This window comes from Protopterus annectens, chromosome 7.part0 (genome assembly GCF_019279795.1).
Source record: "Protopterus annectens isolate FY-2018-M chromosome 7.part0, PAN1.0, whole genome shotgun sequence".
Taxonomy (NCBI): domain Eukaryota; kingdom Metazoa; phylum Chordata; order Ceratodontiformes; family Protopteridae; genus Protopterus; species Protopterus annectens.
The window spans coordinates 85,003,054-85,022,093 of record NC_056739.1 but is presented as its reverse complement, the minus strand read 5'-3'; the positions used below and the strand labels follow the sequence as shown (position 1 = coordinate 85,022,093).

Below are 19,040 nucleotides of genomic sequence, written 5' to 3'. Positions count from 1 at the left end.
TTGTGTCCTCAGTAAAGAAACTAAATGTTTTTTTTCATTTTACTGTTACTCATAGCTGGTGTCTGCCACTTGCATGTCTGCCAATTCACATAAAACCTCTGAAGTAGATGGGTAATAATCAACATACCTCATCTTCTTTCTAAAACTGATGAGTTCTTGTGGAAGAAAGGAAAAAATCTCAAGGAACGACTGACAGATCAGACCACCCATATATATATAATTCTTAGCTTAATGACTGCTGGAAAAATGGTCATGCCACACCTAAACAAATGACACTGGTCCTTACAGTGAAGGATGCAGCAACAGCCTTTGTTATAAAAAGCTCAGGCTTCCCCATTTGGCGGCTAATGTAGCAGCACTTTATGTTTTAACTAACAGGGCATCTTTTTCCAAATGATCTAGCACATGCTCATATACTTAAAAGGCAGTTTAAAATAGCTCTACATATCCTAGAAAATAGCACCATAATTTATACAAGTCATTTTACCTTTTCCATAAACATATCCTCACTAAGTTCATTCATCCAAATACCTATGTAAAAAAGGTTCCTTAAAACTTTTTATTTTCATCATGTTAATTTTCCGTCTATACTGACATTATAAACCACACTCTGATTTCCCCATAATAGTAAGAAGGAGTGCAATTTGTGGTCAGTATACCATATTTTGGGAATCAAAGTTCCATGTGTGTCCTGCTTATGCTTATTTGTTTTAGCTTAGACATCTGTAATGCCTTCTTATGTTAAAAGTTCCCTGCCTAAAAAAGGGTTCTTACTGCATCCTTAACTGTTCAAATATATTTTCGTTGTTATTTGTCTACCTTACCATAGCAGACCTGCATATTTAAGGAATAGTCCAAACTACAGTACTATGACAGTACCACAGACATAAGTTCCCACTAGCACTACCCTAAGGGTGTAATCTGAGATGCTATTGTTTTTCAGGTTGGTGAAGAAGGCCTGGGCATATGTCATCTAGCTGTGATGAGGCTGGATAAGCTCTGCACAGCAAGTGAGCGTCTTAAGAATGTGAGATGCTTTGAGTCTTCTTGGCAAAACAATCACCTTGGTGACCACAGAATACAGTAAAATGAGGATATACACAGCACAGCACCTTTCTTAACTAGGGCAGCAGGACTGAAAACAGCAGCAAAAATAACACAACATGCCATCTACTGCTTTAGGCTGCTTTCTCAGTTCCTCTAGCTGACATGTCAGTTCTTTCACCTGGTTATCGGGAAGGCTGCAAGATGGAACTACAGTTTTAGTAGATAGTAAGCAGAGTGGAGTACCAACAAATGGTGACAATCACATGGACTGTTTCTGGGGAGGGGAGGAAATCCTCGGATCTGCCTGAGTTATATTACCATTGTTTTGCAGAAGTAATTGATACTACTACATGAAATTGGTGATGAATTTACTTACAGTGCATTTCAGCTGCTGCTGCTTGAAGTAGTCCCAGTGTTCTCTTGTTTGCTTCCTCATCGGCACTTGCTTCATTTCCTTCCCATTGTTTGGGCTGCTTGTAGAAATCACTGCATACTCCATATGCACAACATTGGTACGCATAGGGCATCTCTAGGATTCTTGGGATCAAAGGGATCAAAAAGAGTAGTTCTAGTTTATAATTTAGCTATCATTTAAAAGCTACACATTAAAGCTGAATTCTAACACACTACTACCAATAACATTTCAGACTGGTCTTGAAAGTGGGAATATTGCGCACCTTCCATGTTTTAACAGACTCTCAACTATAATGGAAAAACATGGGAATTTTGTCTAATAATAAATAGCACCCATATGCAGACTGCCTGTGTGTGAATTGTTCCAAGTGCTGTTTGCTGATGGAGATAGACCATTTATTTGGTCATTGGCTAACTACTCCAAGAATATATATCGTCTGCAGACAAACTCTAATCATCCATCCAGTCCACTTAATGGGTGTCTTTAGCAGCCTACAGCTGCACCTTCCTTCTTACTGCTCTGCCTTCTGCACACATCCCATACCATGTCTGTTACCACCCACTAAGGTAGTCTATTCCATGATTTTACCTATAGTACTGTTAAATTATCAAGCACAGAATACATAAACCGAACATACACCATCTAGGTTTGAGTCAATATATTTATTTCAGTTAAGCTAACCATAAGCATTAACTGACTGACTTTAAAATACTCTGTGTCGAGGATTAATTATCTTTTGCAACATACAGTAAATGCTTCAGAGTCTCTTACTGTAACGCTATCATTGTACCAGTGCCGTCGCCCAATGCCCAACTGGCAACCCGCCTTCTGTCCTCTGCTCGTTCTGACGAAGTTTCCTCAGAAGATCTCTTCTCCAACTAAGTCTTCAGTCAGTCTCTTCACTTGTTAATACAGCAGCATAGAACAGTTTAGAATGGTAAGCCTAATGCTGTCCACATTCTGGAAATCTATCAGCAACACTATGCTGCCCATGAAGAAAAGTGTAAGCTTCTGTTGTAAACCTATGGATGCCAAAGATACCACAGTGCCCAACATGAATTATAATAACACTTACACTTTAAATTATATAAAAAACACTTTACCCACTGTTTATTGTTATATATGAATAGAGCTCGAGATAGTGAAGCTGACTGATGTATATATAAATCAATTTGCTTATATAAAACAGAACTGAGAACTGTATTTGCTTATAGAGAACAGTTTTGTCAATGCACTTTGAAGGACCACTTTGCTTACCCGACTGAATATATATATATATATTATATATATATATATATATGTCAAACAGTTTACCTCAAGAAGTACATTCTCAGTTCTAGGTTAAAACTATTCCCCTCTCTTTCTAAATGATTACTCATTCTGTCCCACCAGTCTTTTATTCAAGTTATTCATTTGCAATCCTCTTTTATGATCTTATGATCTTATACCTCCAGATCATATCGCTGTTCCATCTGTCCTCCAGTCATAATTTTCCATAGTCTGGTTCCTCTGCTCCCCTGATGATATTTACTGACATCCTCTACCTCTCCAAAGTGCATTAGTGTCCTGTTTTCTTTATATACCCCCAACTTAAAGCAGTGTACTTACTGTCATATAACCTATGAGCAAGAGAATAAGAGATTTTTTTCTTTTTCTTGGAGTAATTTAAGTGTCTGCTTTAATGCAAAATCTAAAGGTTCATATCATCGTGGATATGAAATGCTTGTGCACACAATAAGTGATTACAATTATCTAACTGTTTTTATGGCCAGCCACTCAGGATGCAGTAAGCACATTGTTTTATAATAAAATATCCTGATATAAGTTTCTGAGGCACTGTTTCTTAGTAGATTGTTAGCTTCTTAACAACATGGTATTTCTAAGACAGTGCCTTCCTTGTTCTGTACCCATGAAACCTCACACATCTAAACAAAGCAGTGTCAGGAACTAGCAACTTCTGATATTATACAATATGTCTGCAATTACACTTAGAAGTGGATCATGACGGCCAGAGTTGAAAAACAACAGCATTCAGTTAGCAGATACATTTTTTTGATTTACACTATAAACCTTTATTTTGAATTTAAGTGAAATTCCAGATCTTCCAAATTCAAATCCCTGAACATTCCACAACAGAAAAGTGATTGCTGAAATGGATGTCACTACAGGATTTGCAAAAGTACATATTGCCCTCCAACATTTAGCAGAAATTACCATTTTGCCAAATTTCCTTTGAGAGACGTTGGTCTTTCCTAATTTTAATACTCACCAACGTAAACATGTTAATAGTAAATAGACTCGTAACTTCTGTTCAGTCACAATATCTGATTTATAATGAATGCTTAAAAGCTACTTTAATTTCACCCCATTTGTGTTGCATATACGCAAACAGAGTTTTTTTTCTGCCTGTTGCTGTCTTACTTCAAAGTGGTATGTACTGCGTACTGTTTTCATGAGCCATTGCATACTGTATTAAGTCATGAGTGTAAAACTTCATTTTAAACAACTAATTTCTGTTTTTTGTTGCACATACTAAGTTTCATAGGAATTTACATAAGACTGATGCATTTGTGAGGAAAATCAAGTTAAAATAAAAGGAGGAGGAAAACCTACATACTGTCTGATTTGGAAGTGTGCCTAGGAAGAGCAAAAGAAAAAAAGCCTTTGCCACACGGAGTTATGTGGTGAACAAAATCTGGATTTAATTATCTGTGATGGTCTGTGGGCAGTGTTTCTAATTACAGTTGTAATTGGAGTTCTGTGTCCTAGATCAGCTGAAACTATGTCTGTGAAGGCAATGTTTGGAAGCAGGAGAGATAATTAAACAGTAGGCAGACAGATATAAGACTGTACTTAAGGTGACTAGGACTGATGGTGGGATAAACGTTGTGCTATATTTATCTTTACTGTTGATGTCTATGAGTATATTTAACATTAAATGCAATTTTTCATTGGCAGTAATACCTTCACAAAATCAAAGCATTTGCACTGGGATTACTTGGCATTAAGGCACAATACATCATACATGGTGACCTATGCTACTGACTGTTCATTTCTGGCTACTCTGTCTCAGCTCAGCTTGCCAAGAAACAAAGGAAACAGAGGCAAGTAAGGAAAAACAGAGTGAAGGGATTTGGGAAAACACACCAGTCCCTCAATAAAGCAGAATGATTAATTCAATGGAATAAAAAGCATTGCACTGAGACTTGCCATTACTGTGCAGAAAGATGGTCAACAGTCAGAGAAAAGCAGAAGTCATGTAATAAGGCACTTCAGCAGTACACCAAGCATTGCAACTGAGATGTCAGTCTATCAAAACAGAAATAACTGCATAGATCTGTTGAAAAAATCACACTCCTTGCTAGGTAAAAAAGGATTTACATTTATCCAAGAACAAAAACGCAGACTCCTGTTATAGATCATGTAAACCCACACAGTCTTAAGAGGAAATAGTGCCTATCTCCACAGGAGTACCTCAGAAAAGTGGTAAAGCATCCCATCTGGTACATTAGCAACAGAAATGAATGAAAACTGGGAGTAAAGCCTGGCATATGCAGACGAAAAAAAAGGAAGATGGTTATCTTGCAGTAAATTAATAATTTGTATGAGGCCTGATATGTTTTTCTTGTTAAACATACTATTACTTTCTTGCTTTAGGAACACTAGTAAGGAACACAGCCTGACATGTAACAGTGCTGTTTCTGTATCCATAGGTTCATAGGTAGGTACTAGGCTATTGGCCCTAGGGTCTATATACGCCTAGCTAAAAAGGTACCCTGGCTTTTGCCACCCAAGAAAATTATTTTCCTGTGCTCCTGTCGAGAAGAGCCATAGAGGTGATCACCAGGGTGAATTTCCTATTTCCCATCCAATCATCAAGATTTATCTTGAAGAGTGCTAATGTGGAGCTTTTTTTGATATAGATAGGTAGTTTGTTCCAGAGTATGGGAAGTCTCTGGGACAGGAATCTGTCCCTCCAGCATGTTCTGTTTATTGTAATGACAAGGTTTAGGTCCCTAGAGCATGTAGCTCAGAGGGATTGGGATTTCTTTAAGTGGAGCATGTCCAACAGCTCTGGGTATGACATAGCTTTGTATGTTAGGCAGAGATTGCCTCTGAGTAGGTGATATGCAATGGAGTAAAGCTGGAGTTTTTTGAGATGGTTTGCGTATGGCATCTGTTTGAGGCTGGTAATCCTCTTTGTGAGGTATTTCTGCGGCCTTTCCAGTTGTTGTAGATGTCTTGTGAGGTACATACCAAAAGGGGCGTTGTACTCTATAATGGGTCTAATGAGTGATGAGTATAGGGGAACAATGACTTCTTTTTTCCTGGATGTGAAACCTTTTGTGATGAGGTGTGCCACGTAGAAAGATTTCCTGACTACTGTGGCGATGTGATTATCAAAGGAGAGACTACTGTCCACCTGTGTCCCAAGGTCTCTTATCACACTTTCAGTGGTAAGTAGATGTGGTAGCTCAAGGGTTCAGAGTGTTTACCAAAGGGAATGACAATGCACTTTTTGGCACTGAGCTTGAGGCCATGGCTTTGACACCAGGCATCTGTCTCCGTGAGACCCTTTTGTAGGATGTCCACATCATTAGGAGTTTCGATTATGGCTCCTAGTTTGTAGTCATCTGCGAACTTCATTAGCCAAAGACCTTCTGTGTTAGCCTGTACTTGAGAAAAGTAGATACCAAACAGGAGAGGACCCAGGACTGAACCCTGTGGTACTCCACTTGTCACTGGTCTGAAGTCGGATTTGTAGTCTGCTACTTTCACAGTATGAGTTCTGTCAGTGAGCCAGTTGGCAACCCATCTTGTGACATAGGGATTTATACCTAGTTTAGTGAGTTTATCTATAATTCTAGAGTGGGGGATGGTGTCAAAAAACTTGGCGAGATCTAGATAGGCTGTGTGAACCACCTTACCCTCGTCTACAGCTTTGGTGACTGCTTCAAAGAAGCCTGTCAGGTTTAGGAGACATGATCTGCCTTTTACAAACCTGAAGTGGGTGGGGTCCAGAGTATGGAGATTACCAATTTCTTTGTGTATAAGATCCATGATGATACATTCCATGGCCTTACAGACCAGGCTCATTAGGCTAATGCGGTGGTAGTTCCCAGGGTCTGTGGTGGCTCCTCCTTTGTGCAGTGGGATAACCATTGCTGTGTGCCATTCAGTGGGCACAAAGCCTGAGGTGAGGTTATGCTTGAACATGGTGCTTAGGTGGTGTGCCAGTTCATTCTGCAGCTCATGTAGAATGCAGCCTTGGATGTTGTCAGGTCCCATGCATGCTGTGTTCTTGGCTTTAGAGAGTGTGGTTTTTACCTGTGCAGCCGTAATTACAGGAACTTTGCATTCTTCCGGTATAGAGATGAGCCCTTTAGGAGGTGAGAGGGGGGTGAAGTTAGGACTGAACCTATCTGCCAGGATGTTGGCAGTATCAGTTGGTTCTGTAAATTTTGTGCCATTGTGCTGTAACTCAGAGCAGATCTGAGTGTTGCCATTGAGATTCTTGACATAGCTATAGAATGCTTTGTGGTTGTCTTTAGAATCAGTGGTGATTTTATTTTTGTAACTAGCTTTGGAGGATTTTATGAGGGATCTCAGCTTCTTACAGAGGCTGACCAGGGAGTTCCTCCAATCATGGGATTTTACTCTTTTTTCAACAGTTTCTTTTTTCTGTTGCAGAGTTTGTTTATGGCAGGGGACCACCAGATTGGCTTCCTTTTTTTGGAGGATAGCATCTTGGTTCTGTTAGGGATAGCACGATCCATGCACTTGTGTAAGTGCTTATAAAGTGCATTTGTGTAGGATTCAGCAGTCATACCTCTACTGTCCGTCTGCATGGGTGTTGTGAAGTTTGCCACTTCTGTCTTAAGAAGCGTGAAGTTGGCTTTCGAGACATTTTTTACAGTGGTTTCCCTAATGGGGGTGGGGGCGGGATGTGGATGTCTAGAGTGATTAGCTCGTGGTTGGATCTGACCAAGAGGAATTGACCTCTGGTGTGGAATACCGTTCGCCCATGTTGGTAATGACCAGGTCTAGGATATTGCTGCCCTTGGTGGAGGTGTGGATAAGTTGATCCAAGGCATTGGAATTCATGAATTCCAGAAAACATTGAGCAAAAGAGTTGGTACATGAGTAGTTTTCCCAGTTAATGGTGGGATAGTTGAAATCACCCATTATTAGGGTGTTGGGTTGTACCCTAATATTTTCCAGTGTATCAAGAAATGAGGAGTGGGAATCCTGGGGCATGGTGAGGGATCTGTAGCAAGTTACAATTTGGATTGCGGTCTTGCCCAGAGTTAGTTGCATTTGGATAATCTCAGATGCATTATGCTGAGCAACTAGCCTGGAGGTGTGGATATCCTTAATGAATATGGACACGTCTCCACCTTTAGTGTTTCGGTCCAGGTTAGGTGGCCGAAAGGTGTGGTATGAGTTATAGCCTGGTAATGCAGGGGTGCTCTCTGGAGCCTTGAACCAGGTCTCTGTCACTGCACAGATGTCGATGTTCTTCATTTTATGGAGTGCCTCGAGTGACTGCATTTTGAGGTTTAGACTTCTAGCATTGAGTAGCATTACCCTCAGATTTTGCTTGCTTGTACCTGTTAAGGTGGTGAATTTGTCATTTGAACCTTGCCTAAAAAAAGGCACTATAGGGGTGGCAAGAGCCTTAGCCAGTATCCGGAATCCCAAGGGCGACAGGTGCAGGTCATCTCTGGCAAATCATTGTGGTCTGTCGGCCATGTCATCCCAGGCAGACAGATACTGGATCCCTTTAGAATGACACCAGAACAGTGCAGACCACAAACCTTCTTAATGTAAAACAATTGGTCTGAAGCCCAAGTGCTTCAACCGAAGGCTTAGAATAACAGTTACAATTTAATCAGGCTACTAACAAGCAGTAATAAATAAAGCAGAATAAATGCAATTAAGCACTTTTAAGAACAAGCAGCAAAAGCAAAATAAAGTTATAAAGTAGGAAGAAACACAAATACAGTAAAAGCAGATGAATAAAGTGCAATCTTTTTATATAACAATAGAAAACGAGCAAACTGATTTAAACAAATTACCCAATTAATCAGTAAAAAAGCTCAAACCTGAGCCCTGTTCCAGCACTCTTCAATCAGACAAGATCTAACTGCACACTCCTGCCACTAGGGTGCAGGGGAACCTTCTCCAAAAGAGATGGCCTGGATTAGTGCTCAAGTTATACAAACAAAACTAGATTCAGGATGCCTGAATCTAGTCTATGCTACAGCAACCAAGGCTCACCAATTTCAGAAAGAAACAGTTCATAGGTTCATAGGTAGGTACTAGTCTATCTGCCCAAGGGCATTTATAAGCCTAGCCAGAATGTGGTGGCTTTCGCCTCCCTTTTAGATTAGTTTCCTGAGCCTCTGTCCAGCAGGGCCATTGAAGTGATCCCAGGGGTAAATTTATGATTTCCCATCCACTCGTCAAGATTTCTCTTGAAGAGAGTCAGTGACAGGCTTTGCCTAACATAGATTGGGATTCTATTCCAGAGCGAGGGAAGTCTCTGGGACAGGAATCTATCCCTCCAGCATGTCCTATTTATTGTTGTGCTGAGGTTTAAATCCCTGGAGCATTTGGCTCTAAGAGATTTGGTTTTCTTGAGGTGGAGCATGTCCATTAATTCCAGGTTAGACATGGCCTTGTACGTCAGGCAGAGATCACCTCTGAGTAGGCGGTAAGCAACTGAGTAGAGCTGGAGTTTCTTTAGTCGAGCTGCATAGGGCATCTGTTTGAGGCCCACGATCCTCTTGGTGAGGTACTTTTGTGGTCTTTCCAGCTGTTGCAGGTGTCGAGTAAGGTACATCCCAAATGGGGCATTGTACTCTATTATGGAGCTGATGAGCGATGAGTAGAGGGGCACAATGACCTCTCTTGATCTAGATGTGAACCCTTTCGTGATTAGGTGGGCTACATAGAAGGATTTTCTAACCACTTTGGCAATGTGATTATCAAAGGAGAGGTTGCTATCTATTTGGGTCCCCAGATCCCTAATTACATCTTCCGTACTTAGTGGATTACCACCTATGTGGTAGTTCATGGGCACTTTGTTTTTCCAAAAGGGGATGACTATGCACTTTTTGGCATTTAGCTTGAGGTCATGGTTCTGACACCAGGTATTCGTCTCCATGAGACCCTTCTGGAGGATGTCTGTGTCAGCCGGAGAGTCGATTATGGCCCCCAATTTGCAATCATCTGTGAACTTGGTCAGCCATAGTCCTCCTGTGCTTGCCTGTACCTCAGAGAAGTATATACCGAACAGGAGGGGTCTCAGGACTGAGCCCTGTGGGATGCCACTTGTAACCGGTTTAGAGTCGGACATGGCACCCGCAACAATGACCATGTGAGTTCTATCCATGAGCCAGGTGGCAACCCATCTCGTGACATAGGGGTTAATGTTCAAGCTGGTAAGCTTATCTATAATGCCAGAGTGGGGAATGGTGTTGAATGCCTTTGTGAGGTCCAGGTAGGCTGTGTGGACTACCTTTCCCTAATCTATGGCCTTGGTAACTGTTTCAAAGAAGTCAACTAGGTTTAGGAGGCAAGATCTGCCTTTAACAAAGCCGAATTGGGTAGGGTCCAGTGGCTGGAGGTTCCCAGTGCCTCTGTTAATGAGTTCCATGATGATGCGCTCCATAGCTTTGCAAACCAGGCTAGTCAGGCTTATAGGGCAATAGATTCCAGGCTCCGTTGTGGCACCACCTTTGTGGAGCAGGATAACTGTTGCTGTGCACCATTCTTTGGGTACATAGCCTGTGGTAAGGTTGAGTTTGAACAGTGAATTTAGGTGAGGGTTTAGTTCATTTTGGAGCTCGTGTAAGACGCAGCCTGGAGTACCATCTGGTCCCATTGATGCTGTGTTTTTGGCTTTGGAAAGGGCTGTTTTCACCTGTGTGTCTGTGATGTCTGGGGCTCTACATTCTTCTGGGATGTACACGGGCCCTTTTGGGGGTGAGGGGGGGGGTAAAGTTTGCACTGAACCTGTCAGCCAGTTCAAATAAGCAGGCACAATAAGCCTTTAACCAGTTTAAAATCTAGTCACCCATGCACCCTGCCCATAACCCAGCACTGTTCTGCAGTTTTACATTTGCATGTTTTTCTGAAGGATATGAAGTGTGAAACTCAAATGTCTGTCATTAAATAGCTACAGTCCTCAGTGATTTACCAGAAAACCATTGAGGCAAAATCTAATGAGGTGTTTGCCAAAACATACCAGAAGCATTTAATGAGTAAAAGACTTTAGTACGGACTAGTTTGGATGCTATATCATGTAGTATAGGTAGATTAAATCTTTCTGGAATGAGTGCATTATTAAGCCTCTTTTGATGAACACATATTCTTACACTGTTATTTTCTTTTATACCTGGGACCATTGGTGATTGCCACTAATTTCACTTTTTAGCACTGATTTCTTATACCCTTTTCAGACCACCAAAAGAAAAACGTGAAAACTAATCAAACTGGAAAATTGTTACAAAGTAACTGGCGAATTTTTAAAGTGAATAGGGAATTGGATGAGGTGGTGGGGCAGGAGCCCATATTTTCTTTTAAGACTGGTAGGAACTTCAAACAAATATTAGAAAGGGACACAGTTCATAGGACTAAGTTGAGAAAAACAACTCTTTGTGGAATGTGTAAACAGTACGCGTATATTACAGTCTAAACACATAAAGAAGTTTAGAAAATGGGTTGAGGAGCAAGGTTTATTTTAGTAATGGCAATTGTAGTACAAACAGACTGGTTTACTTAGCAAAATGTGTTGGGTGCTTGGCTTTCTATGTAGAAAAGACAGAGAGAGCTGTAAAGAATAGAATTTATGAACACCTTTGTGATATTAAAACAAAAAAGGAAACTAGTGGTTTGTACAAACACTACACAATGTGTCAGTTTTACAGGTTATCAGTTTGGTATTCTTGACGTAGTCAAAAAGGATCCCAAGAGTGGTGACTGGAAGTTAACTTTGTTAAGAAAAGAATTAAATCGGCAACTTGACTAAACACTAATTTATCTCCTGCTCTGAATGAATATGTGTCAGTGAAACCTGTTTTAAAAGAAAAGGCTGCTTCTGTATAACAGTTTTAAATATGTTATTTAGTAGTTTATTAATTTTTTACTGACTTTAACAGTTAAAATGATTAATTAAAAGGTTCACATGACTAATTCATAGTTTCATAGTTTCATAGTATAGTACTAGGCTATCTGTCCTGGGGCATTTGTAAGCCTAGCCATAGTGATGTGGCTTTTGCCACCCCATGAAATGGTACAAAAATGTACAGAATAAATCTAGAATACTGTGCCTCTGTCTAGTAGTTGACACAATGAAGGTCCCCTTATATAATAGAATTAGTTTACTGTGCCCCTGTCTAGCAGTGACACAGATGTGACCCCTGGGGTAAACTTACGATCTCCCATCCACTCATCAAGATTTCTCTTGAAGAGAGTCAGTGAGGGGCTCTGCCTAATACGAACTGGGATCCTGTTCCAAAGCATGGGAAGCCTCTGGGTTATGAATCTATCCCTCCAGCATGTCCTATTCATACTTGTGCCGAGGTTTAAGTCTTTAGCTCTCGTGGTCCTGATGGATTTTGATTTTTTGAGGTGGAGCATGTCCATCAGATCCTGATTGGACATGGCCTTGTACGTCAGGCAGAGATCACCTCTGAGCAGGCGGTATGCTACTGAATAGAGCTGAAGTTTCTTTAGTCTGGCAGAATAAGACATATGTTGGAGACCCTTGATCCTTTTGGTGAGGTACTTTTGTGGTCTCTCCAGCTGTCACAAATGCCGGGTGAGGTACATACCAAATGGGGCATTGTACTCAATCATGGGTCTGATGAGGGAGGAATATAGGGGTACAATGACATCCTTGGATCTGGATGTGAATCCCTTCATGATGAGGTGTGCAAGGTAGAATGTTTTTTAACCACTTTGGCAACGTGGGTGTCAAATGAGAGGTCGCTGTCTACTTGGGTCCCTAGGTCTCTGATTACTTTTTCCGTACTCAGTGGGTTGCTGTCTATGTGATAATTTGTGGGTACTTTGTTTTTTCCAAAAGGGATGACTATACATTTTTTGGCATTTAGTTTAAGGCCGTGACTACAGCACCAGTTGTCCATTTCAGTGAGGCCTTTTTGTAGGATGTGTGTGTCTGCTGGTGTATCGACTATGGCGCCTAGTTTGCAGTCATCTGCGAACTTTGTCAGCCACAGCCCTCCCATGTTTGCTTTAACATCTGAGAAATAAATGCTGAACAAGAGGGGTCCCAGGACAGATCCCTGTGGGACACCACTTGTGACTGGCTTTGAGTCTGACATTGCTCCAGCGATTTTAACTTTATGGGTTCTGTCCTTTAGCCAGTTTGCAACCCATCTAGTGACATAAGGGTTTACTTTTAAGCTGTTTAGCTTATCTATGATGCCTGAGTGGGGTATTGTGTTGAAGGCCTTAGCCAAGTCCAGGTATGCTGTATGGACTGCTTTGCCCTCATCAATGGCTCTAGTGACTGTTTTGAAAAAGTCAACCAGGTTTAAAAGGCAGGATCTGCCCTTTACAAAGCTGAACTGGGTGGGGTCAAGTGTCTGTAGGTCCCCTATGTCTCTGTTTATGAGTTCCATAATGATTCTTTCCATAGCTTTGCAGACCAGGCTAGTTAAGCTTATGGGCGGTAGTTTCCAGGGTCTGTAGAGGCACCCCCTTGTGGAGTGGGACCACTGTTGCTGTACGCCAGTGTTCAGGTACATATCCCAGTAAGGCTAAGGTTAAATAGCATTTTTATGTGTGGGTTTAGCTCCTCTTGGAGTTCACGTAACACGCACCCAGGATACCATCAGGTCCCATTGATGCTGTGTTTTTGCTTTGTTTAGGGCGGTTCTCACTTGGACATCTGAGATGACAGGGAGATTACATTCAGCTGGGATAAGTATTTCTTCTTTTGGGGGTGAAGGAGGGGAGAAATTTGCACTGAACCTGTCAGCCAGAATGTTAGCAATATCTGTGGGTTCAGTGTATTTTTTGTTGTTGTGAACAAACTCTGAGCATATCTGAGGGTTTCCACCCAGGTTTCTAACATAGCTGAAGAAGGCTTTGTGGTTATCTTTAGTGTCCTTAGCGATTTTTCTCTCAAAGTTTGCCTTGGATGTTTTTATGAGAGAACGTAGTTTTCTGCTAATGTTGATCAGAGATGTCTTCCCTTCATGGGATTTCGCTCTGACGTGCAGTAGCTTCCTTCTTTTGTTATACAATTTGTTTATGGCTGAGGTCCACCAGACAGGACGCTTACATTTGGTGGAGAGGGACTTGGATTTGTTTGGGATTGCATGATCCATGCATTCTTGGAGATGTCCATAGAAAGCATTAGTGAAGGATTCGGCATTGTGGGATGTGGTATCCACTGGCACAGTGGGCTTAAAGGATACCATCTCAGTCTTAAGAAGAGTGAAGTCTGCTTTTGAGAAGTTTTTCACTGTGGTCTTTTGTGCTGGGGGTGGAGGTGGGATATGTATATCCAGGGTGATTAGTTTGTGGTCAGGTCTCACTAGTGAGGGGTATACTTCCGGTGTGGAGCATTTTGTCCCCATGTTTGTGATGATCAGGTCTAGTATATTATCTCCCTAGTGGGAGAGGTGACTAGTTGTTCCAGTGCATTTGAATTTATGAATTCCAGGAACCTTTGGGCTAGGGTATTAGGGCTAGAATAATGTACCCAATCTATGTTTGGGTAGTTGAAGTCTCCCAGTATGATGGTATTTTGTGATACATTCATATCCTCCAATGTCTTCAGGAAGGCTGAGTGGGGTTCTTCAGATTGGGAGGGTGGTCTGTAACATGCTACCAGTTGTATAGCAGTTTTGCCTATGGTTAGTTGCACCTGTATGGTCTCTGATGCTTCATGTGTTGCTACTAACCTGGAGGTGTGGGTGTCCTTTATGAATATGGACACTCCCCCTCCCTTTGTGGTTCAGCCCGGGTTTTGGGGCCGAAAAGCATGATACGAGGTATAGCCTGGTAGCACTGGGGTGCTCTCAGGAGCCTTGAACCAGGTTTCAGTTACTGCACAGACATTGATGTTCTCCATGCTGAGGAGTGCATCAAGTGCCTGCATCTTGAGATTTAGACTTCTGGCGTTGAGCAGCATTACCCTTAGTTTTTTTCCATTTTTGTTTTCTAAGGAGGTGGGTTTGTCTTTGAGCCTTGCCTAGAAAAGGCACTATGGGGGTGGCAAGAGCCTTAGCCAATATCCGGAAGCCCAGTGGTGACAGGTGTAAGCCATCCCTTGTGAAGCAGCGTGGCTTGTCCAACATATCATCCCAGGCAGACAGACATTGGATCCCCTTAGAATGACACCAGTACTTGAGTCAATTGTTGAAGCTGATCATCTTGTCTTTGTATTGTGGTATCATTCTTGGTGAGGGCAAGATGCTACTCAGGGTCAGGGTCATACCAGCCTGGGCTACATAATCGGAGAGCTCCTCTATGTCTCTTTTCATGTAGTCCAGGGAGGTATGTCTCAGGTCATTCACACCAGCATAGACAATGACGGAGTCATATTTGTACTTGCTTTGGAGTGACCTGAGTGCGTGTGTTATGTGGCGGATCCTAGCTCCCGATAGACAGTTCACAGTCACCTTCTCCTTGTTCAGCCTGGTCAGTGGGACATCAGTGTGTCTGACTATGGAGTCACCTATTACTAGTGTATCAGGCAAGGTGTTTGGCCTTAAGGGCTGCGATTGGTCGACACACTGATTTATTGAAGTATGTGTTGCATGTGTTTTGTTTTGAGGTGGTGGATTTTTGGATGTTTGCTTGATCAACAGAAAATTAGGACAGGGTATATAAGAAATGGATGTGGCATTATTCATTATCTGACGAAGTCTCTGGTCGAGACGACTCATCTTTGTATGATTTTTAACTTATTTTAATAAATCTTTGGCACCCTACTGCAGTGGCTGGATTTGTTTTATAATTTTCCAGTTATATTCTTTTCAACTTTGCCACTGCTTCAGACATCCTAGGGAACTGAACCCTTCTAAGTGTGGTTAAAGTAGATGGAACACAATTTGGCTTTATTTTTGTTGTGTTTTTATCTTTACTGGTTAACAATTAAACAGATTAGCTTAACCAAATACGTTATACTGACTTTGTTTACCCTGGTAATTGGCCCTATTTTGCATGCCACAGCTCTGCTGAACAGATTATCTATGTATGGAACATTCAGCACATAAACCCAGAACTCAAACATATGCCCCTTCTACTCAGACATGGCTATAAACCTATCAATTCACTTGAGTTTCCCTGCAGGGCTACAAATTCCTGTTTAAGCTTCATGTAGCTGTGGATGCTTCAAGAAAATTCTATAGGTAAGATGTGATATTACAGTAACATTCACCTGTGCAACAATCATGAAACTCCCTTGAGTTCCATGAATAGGAAGTTTTACTTGCCAGTCTGCTTCACTACTAGGCATAGTAGTCACTGAACCCTTGAAAAACATTTTCCGAACATTATTTTAATTTTTATTCTCTGAAGCAACTTTAATTACACTGGGTTGAATTCAGAAAGGTTAGTGCTAGGTGTACACGTGATGGTGGTGTTGGTGGGGCACTACCACTAGGCACCAGGGTACCTGTAAAATACTGTTTTAAAACTAAAAAAAAAAGAAATAAAGTAACAATGGTGAAAAAGGTTTCAAAGCTTGCATGTTTGACAGAGAAAGCAATAGCGTTAGACTACTACACTAACTGATCAGTTAGTACAGCAGATTTTTAATATAGTAAGTATGAAACTCTAATCTCTGGCATTATTCAATGATTGGAACAGCTTGTGAATTTATGAAGGACAGGGCACCTATATGAGGCAACAGCAGGGGCACCCTGTTACATCAGGCCAGACAGGTGAGAGGGATGGGTGTTTGTCTGTGGGGGTGCAACCTTCAGGACTAACATGGAAGGAATACTAGATGATACCAAGTAGAATATTTAAAGTATTACCTGGACTCAAACAGTTAATAGAGGAAAAGGTCTAGCATCTCGCTGCACTTTATAAACACTAAGAAGAAGGAAACTCTAAAAAAGTCTTTCGGCTTTTCCCGGTTAGGGGTTGCCACAGCAGAACTCCGGTCCACTAATGATTGGCAGTGGATTTTTACAATGCCGAGTTGCCAGCCCGACGTCCAACCTTCAAGGAAGGCAGACCCATTCACACTTGTACCTACCTGCATGTCTTTAACGTCACTCAGCTGCGGGGATGACATGCAAACTCCACACAGAAGGCACTCCAACCGAGAACCGAACGGGAAAACCTCTTTCTGTGAGGCGACAATGCTAACCACTGCACCACCGCAGCATAAGAAGAAACTCTGATGCCTGGTATTACTGACTCTCTGTATGGATTCATGATTTATGAAGACGGGGACAAAAAATAATAACAGACATCAGAGACAATCTGTCAACTTAGGGATGGATAAGAAGTGTGTGTGTGTGTGTGTGTGTGTGTGTGTGTGTGTGTGTGTGTGTGTGTGTGTGTGTGTGTGTGTGTGTGTGTGTGTGTGTGTGTGTGTGTGTGTGTGTGTGTGTGTGTGTGTGTGTGTGTGTGTGTGTGTGTTTGAATGTGTGCATGTATGTGGGAGAGTGAATTTGGGGGGGGTGCCTGTGCCAATGCAATGCATGGGCTACCAGTGTTAACTACCTCAGGAAAGCAATGATTTGTACTCATGGTAATTAATGCTGATTTACAGACATTCAAATTAGCCTATAATACGATTTTTCCTTATTACAGCTTACATATCTCTGAACTGCAAATTCCAGCATCACATCAACAGCCCCCTTTTGCTCAGCCCTTATCACCAGCACTGGAGTTCTTCCTGAACCCCTGGGTTTATCTTACAAATGGTAGCAAAATGCCTCAGCCTTTTACATCTTCAGCCTCATGTGGCATGCTGTTCTGACTTTGCATGAGAAACATTACATCTTGTGCATTTGCCAAGTTTACATGCACTGAATTTCATGCACTCACTTACTTTGACCAGTGTTACATCTCTGTTTGAACTTTCCTTTTTCTCTGTGTTTTACCTCACACACATCATTTACCATATTTAAGGCAGCCTTTATTCTTCTTTTCTAATTCAGTCTCTTTGATTTTTATCACTTTTTCAAAAGATAAATTCACTTGAAGCTGTAACTTTTGAGAGACTTCAACATCAGCCAGCCCAATTACAATTCTGCATTTAATTTGCTCATCTTTCATTACATTAAACCCACAATTGACTGACAATTCATACAACTGCCTTACAAAATTGACATCAAGTTCATCTCACATTCATTCTGTCATTTCTGACAGACATTCTGTTTTCTAGGCCTACACAACTTACACTTGTAAAACAAACACTTTATGAGGTAGAACTACTTGCTTTTGGTAAAACATCTTGCTCTGAGATTGGCAGATGTTGCCTGTCTTGGTGCAGCTTTCTAACAGGATGCTCTCCTCTATTTTTAAATTGTAGCAAATAGCTTGCTACACCTTACTGCAATAAAAACAGTGAAGAACAGAATGCAAGAACACATCCTGATCACGTTTCATAACACCTTGCACCTGGAGCAGCTACTCCCTTCTCACCACCCTTGCTACATTTCTGCTACAACCCAACCCTCATGATCTGTACCCCAGGAGATGTACAATGTACTCCAGATGTATAACAACCAGTGCCCTGTATAATGATAGCATGACCTCAGCATCTTTGGAAACCATTACTTGTGTTATATACCACAGAAATGTTGCCTGTATTCCAGATGTGGCCTTAGTATCCCAGGTATTGCCTTATCAGTACCCTGTACGATACAAGGCTTAGCCCAGCACCTCTGTAGCTCATCCATTATGTTCTGTACAGCATGAACCAGGCACAGTGTCCTAAGTATGTCCTTATCAGTGCCCCATACAGTGACAGGATGACCACAGCATCTTTGGGTCCACTGCTCATGCTCTATATCCCAGAAGTGCACACAGTGCCAGCTATGTGGTCTAAATATCTGATATGCGCCCTTACCATAGAAGGATGACCTCAGCCACTCTGGGATCTACTCTTCATGCTGTGTAACCCAAAAACTGTACATAGTACTCCAAGTGTGCCATTACTAGTCTCCATTCCCATACAATGGAAGGATGAGCACAGCATCTGTGGGGCTCACTACTCATGCCATGCTCCTTCCACAGTACTCCAGATGTGTCCATTAGTCACTGTGGGTGGATGGGGGTGACCTTAGCATCTCTGAAATCCACTCCTCGTCTGTATAACACCGGAACTCTGCAAGATACCCCAGATGTGGCCTACCAAGTGCCCTATACAATGGAAAGATGTGTTCAGCATCTGTGTGGTCTACTGCTTATGCTAGCAGTTTCATAGGGCCATATTAAGCTTATCGCTGAAGAGCCATCAAGAAGCTAGGGTGTGACACCCTTCAATATTGATAGCATATTAGTTACCCCTGGTAAGAAGGTTACTTCTACATACCCCAGGCATGAATTTACAGTCTCCCATCCAGTCATC

General features: G+C 41.7%; 1 protein-coding gene across 1 annotated transcript in view; it reads right to left on the bottom strand.

The window, feature by feature from the left end:
• The window catches only part of LGR6 (leucine rich repeat containing G protein-coupled receptor 6), a 655,213-nt gene that overhangs the window by 136,850 nt on the left and 499,323 nt on the right, over window positions 1-19,040 (bottom strand). Inside the window, exon 13 of the mRNA XM_044076136.1 lies at window positions 1,424-1,584. Coding sequence (XP_043932071.1) covers window positions 1,424-1,584 — 161 coding nt within the window. The remainder of the gene's footprint in view (window positions 1-1,423; window positions 1,585-19,040) is intronic.